Genomic DNA, 16,922 nt, shown 5'->3' on the forward strand with positions numbered 1-16,922 from the left:
CAGCACTTTAACAATGAAACAAAGTTAACAGGGACGACTTTAAGTGAGGAGTTACTGTATGTTGAACAGGACTGGTCCTGGTACAAACCTGTGAGGGACATCACTATTTACCTCTCTCCATACTGAAAACTGGCCATTTATTAGTTACGGATCCACGAGAGGACCTTCCCTCTTACCCCATGACAGCTTACTTTGTTTAAGAGCCTTTGGTGAGGGACCTTGTCAAAGGCTTTCTGAAAATCTAAGTACACTATATCCACTGGATTCCCCTTGTCCACATGCTTGTTGACGCCTACAAAGAATTCTAGTAGATTGGTGAGGCATGATTTCCCTTTACAAAAACCATGTTGACTCTTCTCCCCCAACAAATTATGTTCATCTATGTGTCTGACAGTTTTGTTCTTTACTGTAGTTTCAACCAATTTGCCTGGTACTAAAGTTAGGCTTACTGGCCTTTAATTGTCGGGATTGCCTCTGGAGCCTTTTTTTAAAAATTGGCATCACATTAGCTATCCTCCAGTCATCTGATATAGAAGCTGATTTAAATTATAGGTTACATACCACAGTTCTGCAAAACAAAACTTGCCAAATTCACAGATCAATTCTATAATGTACTTTCACTGGTTTATTTTAATTCTGGGATGAGTTAGTGGAAAAAAATATTATAACATGTTCTTGGGGTTTTTTTTAACAGACGAAAGTTGTAAAGCAATTGTAAGACCAAGAAGATCCAGCTTTGAAGAGGAAATTCAAAACAAAGGTGCTCCAAAAGTTTTGTTTGAATATATGAAAAAAAGAGGTTGTACGTTACAAATGAGAAATATAAAGGTTTACAATTTGAGTGTGCAGAGGACGACCTAGATTGCAATGTCATTGTTCAGCTTTGTCAGTGAACCCAGATCAGAAAAGCTCTTAAACACGTGCTTCAACTGAAGTCAGTGAACTTAAGCACATTCTTAAAATTTAAGCATTTGCTTAAGTTCCTTGCTGAATCATAGCCACAATACAAATTAACAACATGACAATCTGTCCCAACCTTGACCTACTCATAGGGGTGGAAGAGTGCTTTTGTCCTTTTAATTTTTGGCCTCTGTGCTCACAAGTCTGCCAGTTTCACTGCTGGCATTTCTAATATGGATACGATCCATTAAGAGTTGGACTGAGACCACCAATTCATGCAATATAGGCGTTGAGAGGGAGAAAAACATGGTTGTGGTTTTTGTGGCTGACTTGTTCTTTTGAAATGTCATTTCCGTCCTTTTCCTTATTTGTTTTAAAATTTTGATTCACAATAATATGGAGAGGTCACTTTGAACACTGGTATTTTAAAAATGACAAATTTAATTTCTTCCTGAAAGCTACACCTTTATCATGGTTGTACATGATTGCCTGAATGATTGAAAATTTACTTCAGTATGACCAGTTACAGCCATACATTTAAAAGTATTTTATCTCAAGGAAGGGATTATGTAAGATATTTTATTATTATTTCAGCATCCAGATATTTGCATCCAGAGATTCGGAAGTGCTGTATGTCTGGAGTAAAAGAATCTCCTCTTGGGGAGACTTGCGATCAGAGAGTTGAGCATATTAAGAGTATTCCTAGGTGCATAAAAGCATTCAAGGATTGCTGTGAATTTGCAACAAAACTACGGGAGAATGAGACCCACAAAGTTTTAATATTGGCAAGAATGCGTAAGTTTTTAACTGTCTGTGAATGTATACATACATTTATGAGGGTATATATGGTTGTTTTAGGATAATGACAGCCTTCTTGGCTCCTGTTTTTCTTGTAAAATTAAAAAAATAAGCAAAGATTCTAGGCTGTATGATCACAGAAGTCAAAAACAGTGATTTTTGAGGTTGTGAGTGGAAAGCCTTAGGAATCTCTGAATTGCTTTATTTGTTTCTCCTTTTCAGAGCTTAAGGCTCTACTGGGATTGGACAAGCCAGAGATTCGAAGCTACTTCCCTGAAAGCTGGTTATGGGAAGTCCACCAAGTTCCTCCAGGGTACTATACTCTGAACCATTTAATGTCATCTGACTTGCAAGAGCTCAGCTATTGCCTAGAGTCTGAGGTGCCCCATTTTCTGAACTAGGATAGCCATCTCTTATTGAAAGCCTTTCTCAATACAGAGAAAGAAACCCTAATTTACTCCCCTACTGTTGATTGAGGGAAGTGATCATGCTGCCTACTTCAGTCCTCGTGGAAGATGTAATTGAAGCACGGGTAGGCATACCTATGCTAGCGAGATTAAAATTAGTACAAGTATGCTGCCTGTGCTATAATTACACTTTCACTTGCAGTGTTGACATACCCTCATTGGAGAGGGTTCCTATTGACTCATAAGGGGGCAAATACCTTTGCTATGAATTTGCAGGGTTTTTAGACTGACCATATTTTTTAAAGAGATTTTATTAAGTCTGTGCAACTTAAATTCTATCCCCTTGTGCATATGCATTATGATACTGCCCTTAACTATAAGAACTGTAGGCTAGTGGCCTGTCTCCCCACTCCAGGAATATGAACACAAAGTTATTTACCTGACCAAAGTAGGCTCCTGGTGGGGTGACCAGATGTCCCGATTTTATAGTAACAGTCCTGATTTTTGGGTCTTTTTCTTATATAGGCTCCTATCACCCCTCCACCCCCTGTCCCGATTTTTCACACTTGCTGTCTGGCCACAATAGCTGCTGGATCCCAAAGTCCTTTCCTTGTATGTCTCTCCATTCAGTGAAATCTAGCAGCATTACCCTCCTTTCCACAGTTTTTCTCCTCAACTAAGCCACTTGCTGGCTTTTATATTCACTTGACAGTCTCAGTTGGAAGGTAGATGATCAATCTCTGGTGGGGCTGGGCCTGACTCCCCTTGACATTTTTTTCCATTATGTCCCTGTGCAGAAAACTGGCCACCTATTCCTAGAGTGTCAGGCCCTAGCTCTCTTTTTATTCATATTAGTTCTAAACACTCACTGATTTCTGGAAGGCCAACGAATACCAAGCCTAATCAAACAAAAATGTGTTCAGTATTCTAAGTCAACAACTCTAGATCTCTTGTACAGATTATCTGAATCTTTGACCCTGCAAACTCCTCTGGGCAGAGGCTGTCTTTACCTGCGTGTTGTATAGTGCTGAGCCAATTGTTGGTATTAACAAAGTAATAATAATAATTTATAAAATTTACTAATTCTCGAAAACCATTTTGTAATATAGATCAAAGGCCCTTTCAGTGACTCTGCCTGATTCTCTGACTACATGGGAAATACAAGGTGTTGGCATTTCAGATAAAGGTAAGCATCAGGACCTCACTATGGGTAACCAAAATAATTAGTGAGCTTTTGGATTTAGTTTTCTTTTGCAAGACATTTTCCTTTCATAAGAATGGCCATACTGGGTCCATCTATCCAAAGGTCCATCTGTCCCAGGATCCTGTGTTTTCAACAGTGGCCAATGCCAGGTGCCCCAGAGGGAATGAACAGAACGGATAATCAAGTGATCCATCCCCTGTCGCCCTTCCGTAGCTTCTGGCAAACAGAGGCTAGGGACACCATCCCTGTCCATCCTGGCTAAAAGCCATTGATGGACCTATCCTCCATTAACTTATCTAGATCTTTTTTGAACCCTGTTACAGTCTTGGCCTTCATAACATTCCTCTGCAAATTTTGCCACCTCACTCTTTACCCCTTTTTCCGGATCATTTATGAATATGTTGAACAGGACTGGTCCCAGTACAGACCCTGGGGGACACCACTGTTTACCTCTCTCCATTCTGAAAACCCACCATTTATTCGTACCCTTTGTTTTCCATCTTTTAACCAGTTACTGATCCACGAGAGGACCTTCCCTCTTACCCCTGACAGCTTACTTTGTTTAAGAGCCTTTGGTGAGGGACCTTGTCAAAGGCTTTCTGAAAATCTAAGTACACTATATCCACTGGATCCCCCTTGTCCACATGCTTGTTGACCCCCTCGAAGAATTCTAGTAGATTGGTGAGGCATGATTTCCCTTTACAAGAACCATGTTGACTCTTCCCCAACAAATTGTGTTCATCTATGTATCTGACAATTTTGTTCTTTACTGTAGTTTCAACCAGTTTGACCGGCACTGAAGTCAGGGTTAACGGCCTGTAATTGTCGGGATTACCTCTGGAACCCCTTTTAAAAATTAGCATCACATTAGCTATCTTCCAGTCATTTGGTACAGAAGCTGATTTAAATGATAGGTTACAAACTACAGTTAGTAGTTCTGCAATTTCACATTTGAGTTCCTTCAGAACTCTTGGATGAATGCCCATCTGGTCCTGGTGGCTTATTACTGTTTAGTTTATCAGTTTATTCCAAAATCCCCTCTAATGACACCTCAATCGAGGACAGTTCCTCAGATTTGTCATCTAAAAAGAATGGCTCAGGTTTGGGAATCTCCCTCACATCCTCATGAATGAAGACTGATGCAAAGAATTCATTTAGTTTCTCCGCAATGGCTTTATTGTGCTTGAGTGCTTCTTTAGCACCTTGTCCAGTGGCCCTACTGGTTGTTTAGCAGGCTTCTTTCTTCTGATGTGCTTAAACATTTTTTTGCTGTTACTTTTTGAGTCTTTGGCTAGCTGTTCTTCAAATTCCTTTTTGGCCTTCCTAATTATATTTTTACATTTCATTTGCCAGAGATTATGTTCCCTTCTATTTTCCTCACTAGGATTTAACTTCCACTTTTAAAAGGATGCCTTTTTGCTTCCCACTGCTTATTTAACTCTGTTGTTTAGCAAAAGTGGCATTTTTTTGTTTCCCTTAGTATGTTTTTTAATTTGGGGTATACATTTAGGTTGAGCCTTTGTTATGGTGTCTATAAAAAGTTTCCATGCAGCTTGCAGGGATTTCACTTTTGGCACTGTACCTTTTAATTTATGTTTAATTTACCTCCTCATTTTTGTGTAGTTTCTCTTTCTGAAATTAAATGCTACAGTGTTGGGCTGCTGTGGTGTTTTCCCCACCACAGGGATGTTAAATTTAATTATATTATGGTCACTATCACCAAGCGGTCCAGCTATATTCACCTCTTGGACAAGATCCAGTGCTCCACTTAGGACTAAATCAAGAATTGCCTCACTTCTTGTGGGTTCATGGGCTACCTGCTTCAAGAAGCAATCATTTAAGGTGTCAAGAAACTTTATCTCTGCCTTCCATCCTGAGGTGACGTACCCAGTCAATATGGTGATGGGGGATTTCAACTATTATTATTAAGTTTTTTATTTTAATAGCCTCTCTAATCTCTCTGAGCATTTCATAGTCACTATCACCATCCTGGTCATGTGGTTGGTAATATATCCCTACTGCTATATTCTTGTTATTAGAGTATGGAATTACTATCCGTAGAGATTCTAGGGTACAGTTCGTTTCATTTAAGATTTTTACTTCATTTGATTCTATGCTTTCTTTCACATAGAGTGCCACTCCCCCACCAGCATGACCCGTTCTGTCCTTCTGATATATTTTGTACCCTGGTATAACTGTGTCCCATTGATTATCCTCATTCCACCAAGTTTCTGTGATGCCTATTGTATCAATACCCTCATTTAATATGAATCACTGTAGTTCACCAATTTTATTATTTAGCATTGGTAAATAAGCACTTTAAAAACTTGTCACTTTTTAGCTGTCTGCCATTACGTGATGTAATTGAATGAGACTTTTTTCATTTGACTGTTTCTCGTCAGATCCTTCTCCTATTTTATCATCTTCCATCCTCTCCTCTTTACTAGGACATAGATAAACTCCATCAATAGATCCCCCCTAGCAAATGTCGCTGTCTGAACCACGTGCTCCTCCTCACCTATCGATTTTCCCCCAGCCCTTAGTTTAAAAACTGCTCTATGACCTTTTTAATTTTAAGTGCCAGCAGTCTGGTTCCATTTTGGTGTAGGCTGAGCTCATCCTTCCTGTATAGGCTCCCCCTTTCCCAAAAGTTTTCCCAGTTCCTAATAAATCTAAATCCCTCCTTCCTACACCATTGTCTCATCCATACATTGAGACCCTGCAGTTTTGGCTGTCTTAACTGGCCCTGTGTGTGGAACTGGAAGTATTTCAGAGAATGCTACTGTGTTGGTCCTGGACTTCAATCTCTTACCTAGCAGCCTAAATTTGGCCTCCAGGACATCTCTCCTGTCCTTCCCTATGTCGCTGGTACCTACATGTACCGCAACCACCGGCTCCTCAGCACTACACGTAAGTCTATCTAGATGTCTTGAGAGATCCAAGATTCTCTTTTCCTTCCCCACCAATATATAATTTAGCTGAACATTCTCCCTTGACCATCAGTATCATGGGAAAACTGCTCCTAGAGGCTTGGAATGCTGAAAGTATCCTGGCCTATCTGATAAATAGCCTTCATGTTTGCTGGCCAGATCTCTTGGAACGCCAGGAACAGAAACTAATACTATGTATTATTAGCAAGAGAGTGCTATTCTTTAGCCCTGTTGGTTCATGAAATATCATACGTTAAAATTGTCATATTTTGGTTACCTTCTTTTGTTTTTACTTTTTGTTTAATTCTGGCTTGATTTTACCACTATCTGTAAAACTGTAAGCACCAGAACCAATTTTATACACCATCTGAAAACTTCTAATCCTATTTGTCAAATGGAATAAAGCATCAACCTTTGATGCTTGGAATCTGTGAGAATCTTTTATGCAAAAGCATCATGGAAATTAATTTTGGGTGGCAAGAAAGAAAGACTGTAATCAGAGTAATCTGATTTTAAAGCATGTCATCTAGTTTACTATTTTTTCAATATGCTTGTTGTTTGAATATCTGTTATGTACTTCTCAGAAGTTAAAAATTAAAAAAAAATGTTAATACTTCTGCCTTGGCTGCGATTCTGTTTTACAGTTGTCATATAGGAGGCTAAAGAGAAAAAGAAAATTCCACAATAAGATCTCAAGAGAGGAAGTGACTTAATTGTTTGAAGAAAGGGAGGAGCAGAGAGTTAGTGATAGATGGGGTAGTACAGCTGAAAGAGAAAATCCTAGCACTAGGAAGGAGAGGACTGAGAAGAAACTGGAGTAGGAGGACTGGAGTGAGCACAAGGAATTAGGCAGGTAGCAACTCAGAAAGAGAAAGTGGAGCAAATCCCTGATGATTTCAGATAACCCAAGCTGACAATTTCAAAGTAGATTTTGTAATTTGATAGGAAACCAGAAAGGTGACATGGGTGTGAGGAGTGATATAGACCTGCTTCTTGGAATGAGAGAATAGTCTGCATAAAATGTGTGCTTCTGCTTATATCATACTGTGCTATTATGTTTTTAATTCTTCCTAGGTATATGTGTTGCTGATGCACTCCAAGTGCAGGTTTTAAAAGATGTTTTCCTGAGCATGCATATACCTTATTCTGTTGTGCGTGGAGAACAAATTGAGTTAAAAGGATCTGTTTACAACTACAGAGATTCCAGAATGATGGTAATTTGTGGATTTTCTGAATTTTATATAAAGTAGTACAGTATTATGATGAACTGACAAAGGATTTGTTTCTGCAGTTTTCTAGTCAATATGCATGAGTCAGGATTCTCCAATTGTTACAAAATGCAGCATGGTACTTCATAATTTAATTAATTTTATTCCGGTAGCGCCCATCACATTGTATTTGGGCACAATTTGAAAGTTCTGCACCCAGACAGAAACAAAAGGTGTGCTTGTAGAATATCCTGGTGTGTGGCCTAGCCAGTTCTCAATGGGAGGTGGTGAAAAAAGGAAGCCAAAATGGCATAAGTGGAACTGACACGTGAAATGACTTGCACTAAATTCTGAAGCCAGCTACCAATGGACTCTAGTGAATGTAATCATGGATGGAGTTTCTACATATTAGCTTCCTGAATTGAGAGGGCAGCGTTCTGGATCAAATCTGGAAAAAACTTTAAGACTGAAGAATAAACAATTTTGTACATCAAGAAATGCACTAACCTTTGCATCTTTCTGCTTCACTCTCTATTCTAGTCCTTCCCTCCCACTGGTCAGGCACAGACTACATGTTTGAGGGCCCACAGTGTTAGCTTTGGTAGAAAAATCTTGGATAGGACAGGGAAGGAAAGATCAGTTCAGTAGTAGTAGCAGAAGCATTCAGCAACATAATAAACTTTTTTCTTTTTGTAGCATCCACCTTCTCCTCTCATATAAAAGTACAGTGCACAAAATAATTTTTTTAAAGATGGCTGCTGTACTAATACGATGTCCCAGTTATCACCCTCACCTCCTTGCTTGGATGTTGTATCCCTTTTCCTTACCCTTTGTCTGTCTCTTTTTAAACTGCATGCTCTTTGGGGCATAGGGACTGCATCTTCCTCTGTGTTTTGAAATTATGTATCAACTTTTGTGTTCTATTCTAATATAAATAGTAAAAAATAAATAATATAACACTTCTGCTTCTGCTCAAAATTTGAGTTTGAAATTTCAAATGGAAGGTGGTTTTCTTGGTTGCACATTTTTGAAAGCAAATGCCTGGAGATTTAATAGAAGAGCAAAATTTTAGTGGTGAAAAATACACTGAAACAGAACAGTGAAATTTTACAGAAAAATGTTGCAAAGAAAAATTATATGCAAATGTATATATGATGCCTAGTGCTATCGCTCCCTGATCCTTAGTTCGGGCCTCTGTGTGCTATAATGCAAATAATAACAATAATAATAAAGTTAATCACTTTTACACATTGCTAACAATGGTAAAATTGTTTAGTGTAATCTAACACTCAATGTAACATTTATTTTTAATCTTTTTAAATCTTTTCTGATGTTTCAGTTCTGTGTTAAAGCAACAGTTGGAGATGGAATCTGTTTGTTCAAAGGCTCTGCAAGTGCTCAGCAAGGGTTACAGAGTTGTAAATTTCAGAACCTAGCTGGCTATTCTGTTGCATCAGTTACATTCAGAATACTCCCTCTGGAACTAGGTCTTCATACAATTAACTTTACATTGTTGGCTCAACAGAACAGTGAAGTTTTAGTGAAAACATTGCGTGTGGTGGTAAGACCAAAAGCTTCCTTAGAACTTTTGCTCTTTTTGAATAGATTAAGTCATAATAAATGGATGATATTTTTTAAATATATGAAATCATAATATGAACATGACTGCATTTGACTTATTAAATCCAGGGTTCATATGTAATTTACTTGTGTTAAAAAGTGCGTATCATTCTTTTGGGTGCTGTAAAATAACAAATAATACACCTACAAATAGTCTTGTCATTCTGTTTAACAGATCTATCAGTAGCAGCAGTTGTTAAACAATCTCTATTCTGATGTGTATAAAAAGGCATAAAACATTTGCCTGATCCTGCAGTCCTTTCACATATAAAACTCTTGTTTACTTCATTGAGAGTTATGCCATGATGCAACTTCAGGATTGGGCCCTTATGTGTTTACTTTTTAAAATGTGTGGATTACAGTGGTTGACAACTAGCAGGCAAATAGGTGTAAATATGATGTGTGTAGCTTGTGACTTAAAATAAGCAAATAGAGTATAGAATATTGATGATGTAGTTTACATCAGTTCTTAAAATACTTAAATATATTTACTGTAAAGATATATTTATTAGAGTTTTATAATTCCCATAGACTTTATTTACATCGGTTGCTAATTTTGGTTGAAGGTTTTGTTTTGAAAACAAATGGCTGGTAGCAGCAGCATAAAACCTTCAAACTGAGAATTAGACAAAGATTATGTGGATTTGATTGTATGATACAGTATTTTAAAATTATTGCTTTAGTCAATGTGTTAAATTAAACAAAGTACTTTGATGTACAGCTTATTTTGGCCTCATCTTGATTGCAGCCAGAAGGTATTAAAAGAGAACTTCATGCAGGCTTTTCTCTGGATCCACAAGGTGTTTATGGTATGGAAAGTGATTTTGTATCTTCTTATTTGTTCTTTTACTCTGCAGTCTCAGACAAACATCAAAATCAGTAGTTCTTCATGGCATAACATTCACATATCTCTACTGTGAAATTGCATGCCCTAGCACACAATAATGGAGTCCCTTTCAAAGTAGCTAGCCATTTTGATTAATTGGAATGGTTAGAGGAACATTTACTCATATCTTATATGGCATGCAGACTTTGAGATTTTTCTAAATTTACCTGTGCAGGAAAACCAATTACCAAGTGCTGCTTTCCCTAGAATAGAAAATAATCCAGTTTAATTAGAGATTAATCTATACCCCAAAATTCTGATCAAGACTGGAACTTTTCTAAAGATCCAAGTATTAGTTTAATTTATTATGGAATTAGGGTCTGGATCTGAACTTTTTCAAAGCTGAGAATTGTTTGAATCTGGATTTTAGACCCAACTCTAGTTTTCATGATTTTTTATGTTGGTTTGCTAAATTGGCAAATAGCTATGGCCTCAAACCTGACCCAGCAGGGCTGCTGGGATCTAAATTCTGCAATTACATAGGTAATGCTATAAATATATTGTGATATATATGTATTTATTTCCAATTGCAGGTATAATCAGAAGACGACAAGAATTTCGACACAGGACACCATTAGATCTGGTCCCCAAAACGAAAATTGACAGGACTGTGAGTATAAAAGGTAAATTAGAATGAAGTGTATGCAGTATTTTATATTTAGTTTCTATATACATGCTTGCTCTCTTTCTTAATTTCCTTTTTTTCTGCTCTACCCACCTGACTATACTCTCAGGTTCTCTCTTTCTTTTGAGAAAAGGCTATTTAGACTAGCCTTTTATTTAGAGATTATCTTGTCTTAAAATCCTATCTTTATTAGTAGATTTTAATAGAAAATTATTACAGTATCTCTAAATATTATGAGCGAAATTCCACCTTCAGATATACACCGCTACCTCGATATAACACCAACTGATATCATACCAATTTGGATATAACGCGGTTAAGCAGTGCTTCGGGGGGCGGGGAGGGGGGGGCAGTGGCAGGGCTGCGCACTCCGGTTGATCAAAGCAAGTTCAATATAACATGGTTTCACCTATAACGCGTTAAGATTTTTTGGCTCCCAAGGACAGCGTTATATCGAGGTAGAGGTGTATTTGCACAACTCCCAATTAAGTCAATAAGAGTTATGCCTGTTCAGTATTTCTGAGGCAGCAATTAACCATGTTGTTTTTCTTCACAGGACAGTTTATGGGTGAGGTAATCTCTGCTGTTCTCAAACGTGAAGGTGTCCAGTTTCTTACTAATTTGCCCAAGGGCAGTGCAGAGGCAGAGCTCATGAGTATTGCTCCAGTATTTTATGTCTTTCACTACCTGGAAAAGTCTGATAACTGGAATTTACTTGGCCCTGAAACCATAACATCAAGAGTTAACATGAGGAGGAAGATGAAAGAAGGTAGAAAAATTTGGTCTCCAATTTCTGGTTTCATTTGAAAGTTCTAAGGACTTGTAGGTACTGTTGGATAGGAAAGTTAATGTTTAATATTTGATGAAAATGTAATAAAGCTAATGTATTTTAAAAAAATTATTTTTAACTAAAACTGTGGGGTTAGCTATGTTTCACATAATGTTTCTGTAGTGGTTGAACTATAAAATTGCTTGAAGAACTGACACCTATGTTGCGCACCCTATAAAATAAGATCATATTTTATTTAAAGTTTTAGTTGACATGCACAATTAGCATAATTTAATATTATCTCTTTGAGTTGGAAGTTAACCATTTGCTGCTTTTTTAGAAACAAAACAATTAAAGGCCAGTTATCAAGGGGAGGTTAATTTTTCTTCTGAGCGAAGAAACATAATTCGAATAGAAATTAGTGCTTCAGAAACACTGTCTGGTTTATGTATATCTTAGGTATTGTAAGCATCCTGTCATTCAGAAACAGAGACTTCTCGTACAGCATGTGGAAAGACGGGACGTCCAGCACTTGGTAAGTTAAAATGATTTTATTTTAGTGGATCTGAAAGGTTTGATTCAGTCCTGTGTTTTCACAGTGATGAATGTTTAAGGGCCATATTTTGTATTGCCTTTAATCTGTGCACAGTACTCCATCAATACCACTGTTAGTTCCACTTATGGATCATGGGCAACACTTTTGCCTAAGTATTTAAAGGAAGAAGTGACTCTCAGTGACTAATTGCTGATGGTTCAGAGAAGGGTGGAAAATCTCCCACAATACACCAAGACTATTGTACAGTATTATATTTAAGGAAAAATCACTTTCCTGTGCTCTGTAGAGATCAACTCATACACTGCAGCATGAGATTTGATTAACTTTATTTTACAATGATAATTTAAAAATACTATTGATCATTGCCACAGGGTGCCTCTGTGGCTACCCAGTATACCTCACTGCCTGGCCAGCTCATGTGGCCTCTCAGACACACACACCAGGTTGTTACCTTTTCACCACCAGATGTGTATTTATTCCTTCATTGCAAAGTATAACAGTGGACTGCAATCTTACAGCAAGAGGAGGTTTCCCTCCAGCCTTCACTCTTTGAGCCAGTCTCATAGTCCAGCTATACTGGAAAAAGAACAGGAGACAGTGTATGTGGTTTAATTAGGTCACAATTTAATTATTAATTTTCTGGGTGTACCTGGCAGATAAAAGTGTACAGTGCGGGTAATTCCGTGATCATTTTAATATATACCTGAGGGCTTCCATCAGTCCCCCAACCCTTTCCATCCTGGTCCCCAGCCAACCCACTGCTGGAATCTTGCAATGCTCCCCTCCTCCCCGCCCCCCCAAATGAGGGTTAAGGTGGGCTATAAAGGAGGGAGGGTTGGCTCCCTGCTGCGCCAGTCATAGGAGCCCTGAACGCTCCTGTTTCCACTTCTTTAACAACATGTATCTGCATTAAATCCCTTACTAATCCCTTTATCCCTTCTCTATGGAGAATCTGTATTGGACGTCCACCCCACATTTATATACTGAGTTGCGGCATTATAGCTTAACTCCTATTCCATGTTCGCCCTAGCTAAGTTTCCCCTGAACCCGCTGTGGAGAAGGTGGGAAAAAACCCACACACTGCCTTGGTCAATCTGTTGGTGAGGGGAAAATTCCTTCCCAGCCACACAAGAAAGGAACAGCTAGCACAGTGCCCACAGTGGATCCTGACCAAACTTGATATTGCACCACTTCCCTGGATGGGAGAGTGGGTGCATCTCCATCTGGTTTGGGTAAAAGAGGGTTTCACCTGTCTAGTTTGTACTTATACCCATCCCCTGGGAACGGAGGGGAGGATGGGTCAGTGTCCCCACACTGTCCTCTCTGCAGCTGCGGCAAAAGTCACTCTTGCCTCTCCATCCCTTAAAGAGGTAGACGCCTTTCCCTAACAAACCAGACAATTCCCCCTTTAATTCCTCATTTAAAGTGCGGAGCAGTCACCCCTTGAGCTTTCCTTCTGATCTCCCCCTTGCTTCCTATTTCTTCCACTTATATCCTCCCATCATTAGCCCAGTGATTACAGGTGCTCATAATCCCCCAACAGAAAGTGTTTAATTGCTCGTAGCCACATCAGTGACCAGGGTGCTACTAAGAGTGCCCTGTCACAGTCATACATTTGGCCAGCCATTCTGAAAGGGCTGCAAAAAGGTTTAATTGACCCATAGCAACAAACAGTAAACCCAAATCTTGAGTAATGCAAGTTTGTGCCTAAATAGGTGCTCTCTATTTATTTTGGAATTTTAAACTACCCAAAAAAAAATCACCACACACACTGAACAAAACATCTATATTTTGCTCCATTTCCTTCACAGGTTGACAGCTTTTGCCTTAAGGATTTTTGGACAAGTTAGTCAGTATATTACTCTGGATCAAATTTCTGTTTGTAATTCACTGATGTGGCTGATTGAAAATTGTCAAATGACAGATGGGTCCTTCAAGGAACTTTCAAGTTATCAGCCAGTAAAACTACAGGTATGATCAGTGAACATGTTTTATTTGTGCATATATTAAGGGCTGAAGTTGCCGTAAGGTACTCCACTATTTGACACACAAGCTGTTTTAGGCCCTTATTCAGCAAAGCACGTAAGCAAGTACTTAAATGCTATGCTGAATTAGAGATTTATAGATAATTTTGCTATAATTCACTGAGTTATAATACATGTTCACACAGCTCTCCTTCTGAAATCACTTTTGCAGTAGCGCAGTCTTTCAAATTTCGCTGTATTTTTCAGCTACAAATACCTGTTTGTTACTTCTTAGATGCTGCAAAAGCAGCATGTATATTGTCTTTTTCTAATCATGATATACAAGTCCTGAAAAAGTATTGGCTTGTCATTACTTTTACATGTATTTTTGGTCTAGTCTGTTTGTTTGTATTTTTTTAAATATATTAACCTCTTCACAAAAGAACACTTCTTTTCAGTGTAAAAATAAAATTGCTATTGAACTGATAATTCTTACCGAAATTTTTCTTTAGTTTCTCACCTAAACTGCAAAATATTCTTTTTATCAATTGACCGCAGTGTTTCTAACTAGCTTTATTTACGTATTTGGATTTTTTTTAGGGTACTTTGCCTAAAGAAGCCAAAGAAAAAACTTTGTATCTCACAGCTTTTTCTGTTATTGGACTTGCAAAGGCCATTCACTTATGTCCAACACAGGTATGTAATGCTTTCATTTCTCCAATGAGGCCCTGTCATAGTATCTTTCCCCAGTCTGAACCTTAGAGTCCAAAAGTTGGGGTACTAGCCTTTGGGTTGATGAATTTGGGGTCCACCAAGGATTGGTGGATAGCTGACACTTGTGCCCCCGTGTCTCTCCATGCAGTAATCTTTTTTCTGCCCACTCTCAAAATTTCCCTTCTCTCCGAGGGTATTTGAGAGGCATCTGGGCCTGGGGATCCTTGGTGTGAGGGTGGTGTAATGAACTGCACTCGGTTGGGGTTCTTTGGGCAGTTGGCCTTTATATGTCCCAATTCATTACATTTAAAGCATCGCCCAGCTGACTGGTCACTGGGCTGAGGTGGGTTACTGGAGACTGGTGAGGTGGGAGAATAGGGCGTCTGTGGCTTTCCTTCGGTAGTAGGTGGGGTCTTGTGCTGCCCTCGGTTATAGGGTTTATTGTCGGTGTGCCCCCGGGGTAGTCGCTCCCCTTGACAGTAGCTTTTTTCTTTTCTGCCACTTCCATCCATTTGGCTCCAATCTCCCCCGCCTCGGTTATCGTTTTGGGTTTCCCATCTCAGATGTACCTCTCTATTTCCTCAGGAACACCATCTAAGAACTGCTCCATTTGTATCAGGAGGTGCAGCTCGTCCATATTGTTAAACTTTGTTCCTGATATCCAGGCCTCATAATTCTTTGCAATGTGGTAGGCATGTCGGGGGAATGACACATCTGGGTTCCATTTTAGGGTTCTGAACCGCCAACAGGCATGTTCAGGTGTTATCCCCATTCTGTATCTGGCCTTGGTTTGAAAAAGTTTATAATCGTTCATATTCTCCTTAGGCATTTCAGCCGCCACCTCCTCTAAGGGTCCACTGAGCAGTGGCCTCAGCTCTATCATGTACTGGTTTTCAGAGATGCTGTATCCATGGCAGGTCCTTTCAAAATTTTCTAAGAAGGCTTCAGTGTCATCACCTGCCTTGTAGGTGGGAAATTTTTTGGGATGTGGAGCAACAACTGGTGAAGTGTTGTTAGGATTGGTTGTGTTCTGTTGCTTAGCCTGTTCTAATGCCAGGGCCTGCTGGTGTGCCTCCGTTTGGAGCTCCATTTTTCTTCTGTGGTCTGCGTCTTTGGCTTCTTGTTCTTTTTTGTAGGCTTCCTCTTTGGCTGCTTGTTCTCTTTTCTAGGCTTCCTCTTTGATTTTTTCTTTTCTTTTTTTCAGCTCCACCTCTTTTTCTCTTATTTCTATTTCTTTTTGTTTTCTTTCCATGTCTCGCTTGTGGTCGGCGTCTCTGAGGTGTCCCTCTGCATCCAGTCTTGCCAGTTCCTGTTTCAGGTCCTTGGTAGTCATGGTTCCTGCTTTCTTGTGTTGGGGTGCCCTCTGATGTTTTACTGCCTGAACTGCTGCTTCTTTGTTGCCTAGCAACTGTGCCTTTCACATAAAGTAAAAAGAAATAAAAGACCCTTTCATTTGCAGATGTGTTTTGCTGGAGTTTGTTGCTGGCCACTTAAGCCTGCTTTGTTTAACAAAAGACCCTTGTTAAACCTTAATCTCTCTGCCTTCAGTGTACTCAGAAGGAAGAGAGAAAGGAAAAAAAAACCTGCAGACTTGCTTTAAAACCCCCCCTTTTCTCTGCTTATAAGCAGCTAGCAGAGAAAAAAGAAAAATAATAATCTTATTGGCTTTTGCTTTCTTATCCCAACGCTGCACACCATGTCATAGTATAATTCCCAGTTCTGAACCTTAGAGTCCAAAAGTTGGGGTACTAGCATGAATTCCTCTAAGCTTAATTACCTGCTTAGATCTGATAAGCTGCCACCAATCAGGAATTCCAGTGCCTGATACACTCTGGTCCCCGCAAAACCTTCCCTGGGGACCCCAAGACCCAAATTCCTTGAGTCTTACACACAGGGGAATGAACCATTTCCCTCCCCTTCTCCTCCCCTCCAGGTGTTCCCTCCCTGGGCTTCTGGAGAGATATACAGATTCAAGCTCCATGAATCTAAAACAAAGGGATTCCACCCTTCTCCCTCCCTGTTAGGTACAGACTCAATTCCCTTGAGCCTCAACAAGGGGAAAAAATCAGACAGGTCTTAAAAGCAAAACTTTTAATAAAAGAAAAAAAGAATAAAGAAAATCACTGTAAATTCAAGATGGAATATTACAGGATCTGTCAGCTTTTAGAAACTGGAGAAAAAGCCTCCTCCAGCCGAAATACAATTTAAAATACTTCCAGCCAAATACACATTAAAACTCTACCAGCCAGATACACATTTGCAAATAAAGAAAACCAATTAAAAAGATTATAACCGCCTGTTCCTTACTAGATACTCACTATTTTGAATATATAAGAGACTG

General features: G+C 39.1%; 1 protein-coding gene across 5 annotated transcripts in view; it reads left to right on the plus strand.

Annotated features, from left to right (window-relative positions):
• C5 (complement C5) overlaps positions 1 to 16,922 on the plus strand; it is a 61,802-nt gene that overhangs the window by 29,485 nt on the left and 15,395 nt on the right. For all 5 annotated transcript variants that reach the window (XM_050926664.1, XM_050926665.1, XM_050926669.1 and 2 more), the window contains 12 exons: positions 695 to 760; positions 1,495 to 1,695; positions 1,921 to 2,011; positions 3,215 to 3,291; positions 7,314 to 7,453; positions 8,787 to 9,008; positions 9,816 to 9,876; positions 10,487 to 10,576; positions 11,135 to 11,347; positions 11,807 to 11,882; positions 13,715 to 13,874; positions 14,468 to 14,563. In XM_050926664.1, the coding sequence (XP_050782621.1) occupies positions 695 to 760; positions 1,495 to 1,695; positions 1,921 to 2,011; positions 3,215 to 3,291; positions 7,314 to 7,453; positions 8,787 to 9,008; positions 9,816 to 9,876; positions 10,487 to 10,576; positions 11,135 to 11,347; positions 11,807 to 11,882; positions 13,715 to 13,874; positions 14,468 to 14,563 (1,493 nt within the window). The remainder of the gene's footprint in view (positions 1 to 694; positions 761 to 1,494; positions 1,696 to 1,920; positions 2,012 to 3,214; positions 3,292 to 7,313; positions 7,454 to 8,786; positions 9,009 to 9,815; positions 9,877 to 10,486; positions 10,577 to 11,134; positions 11,348 to 11,806; positions 11,883 to 13,714; positions 13,875 to 14,467; positions 14,564 to 16,922) is intronic.

This window comes from Gopherus flavomarginatus, chromosome 17 (genome assembly GCF_025201925.1).
Source record: "Gopherus flavomarginatus isolate rGopFla2 chromosome 17, rGopFla2.mat.asm, whole genome shotgun sequence".
NCBI classification, from domain to species: Eukaryota; Metazoa; Chordata; order Testudines; family Testudinidae; genus Gopherus; species Gopherus flavomarginatus.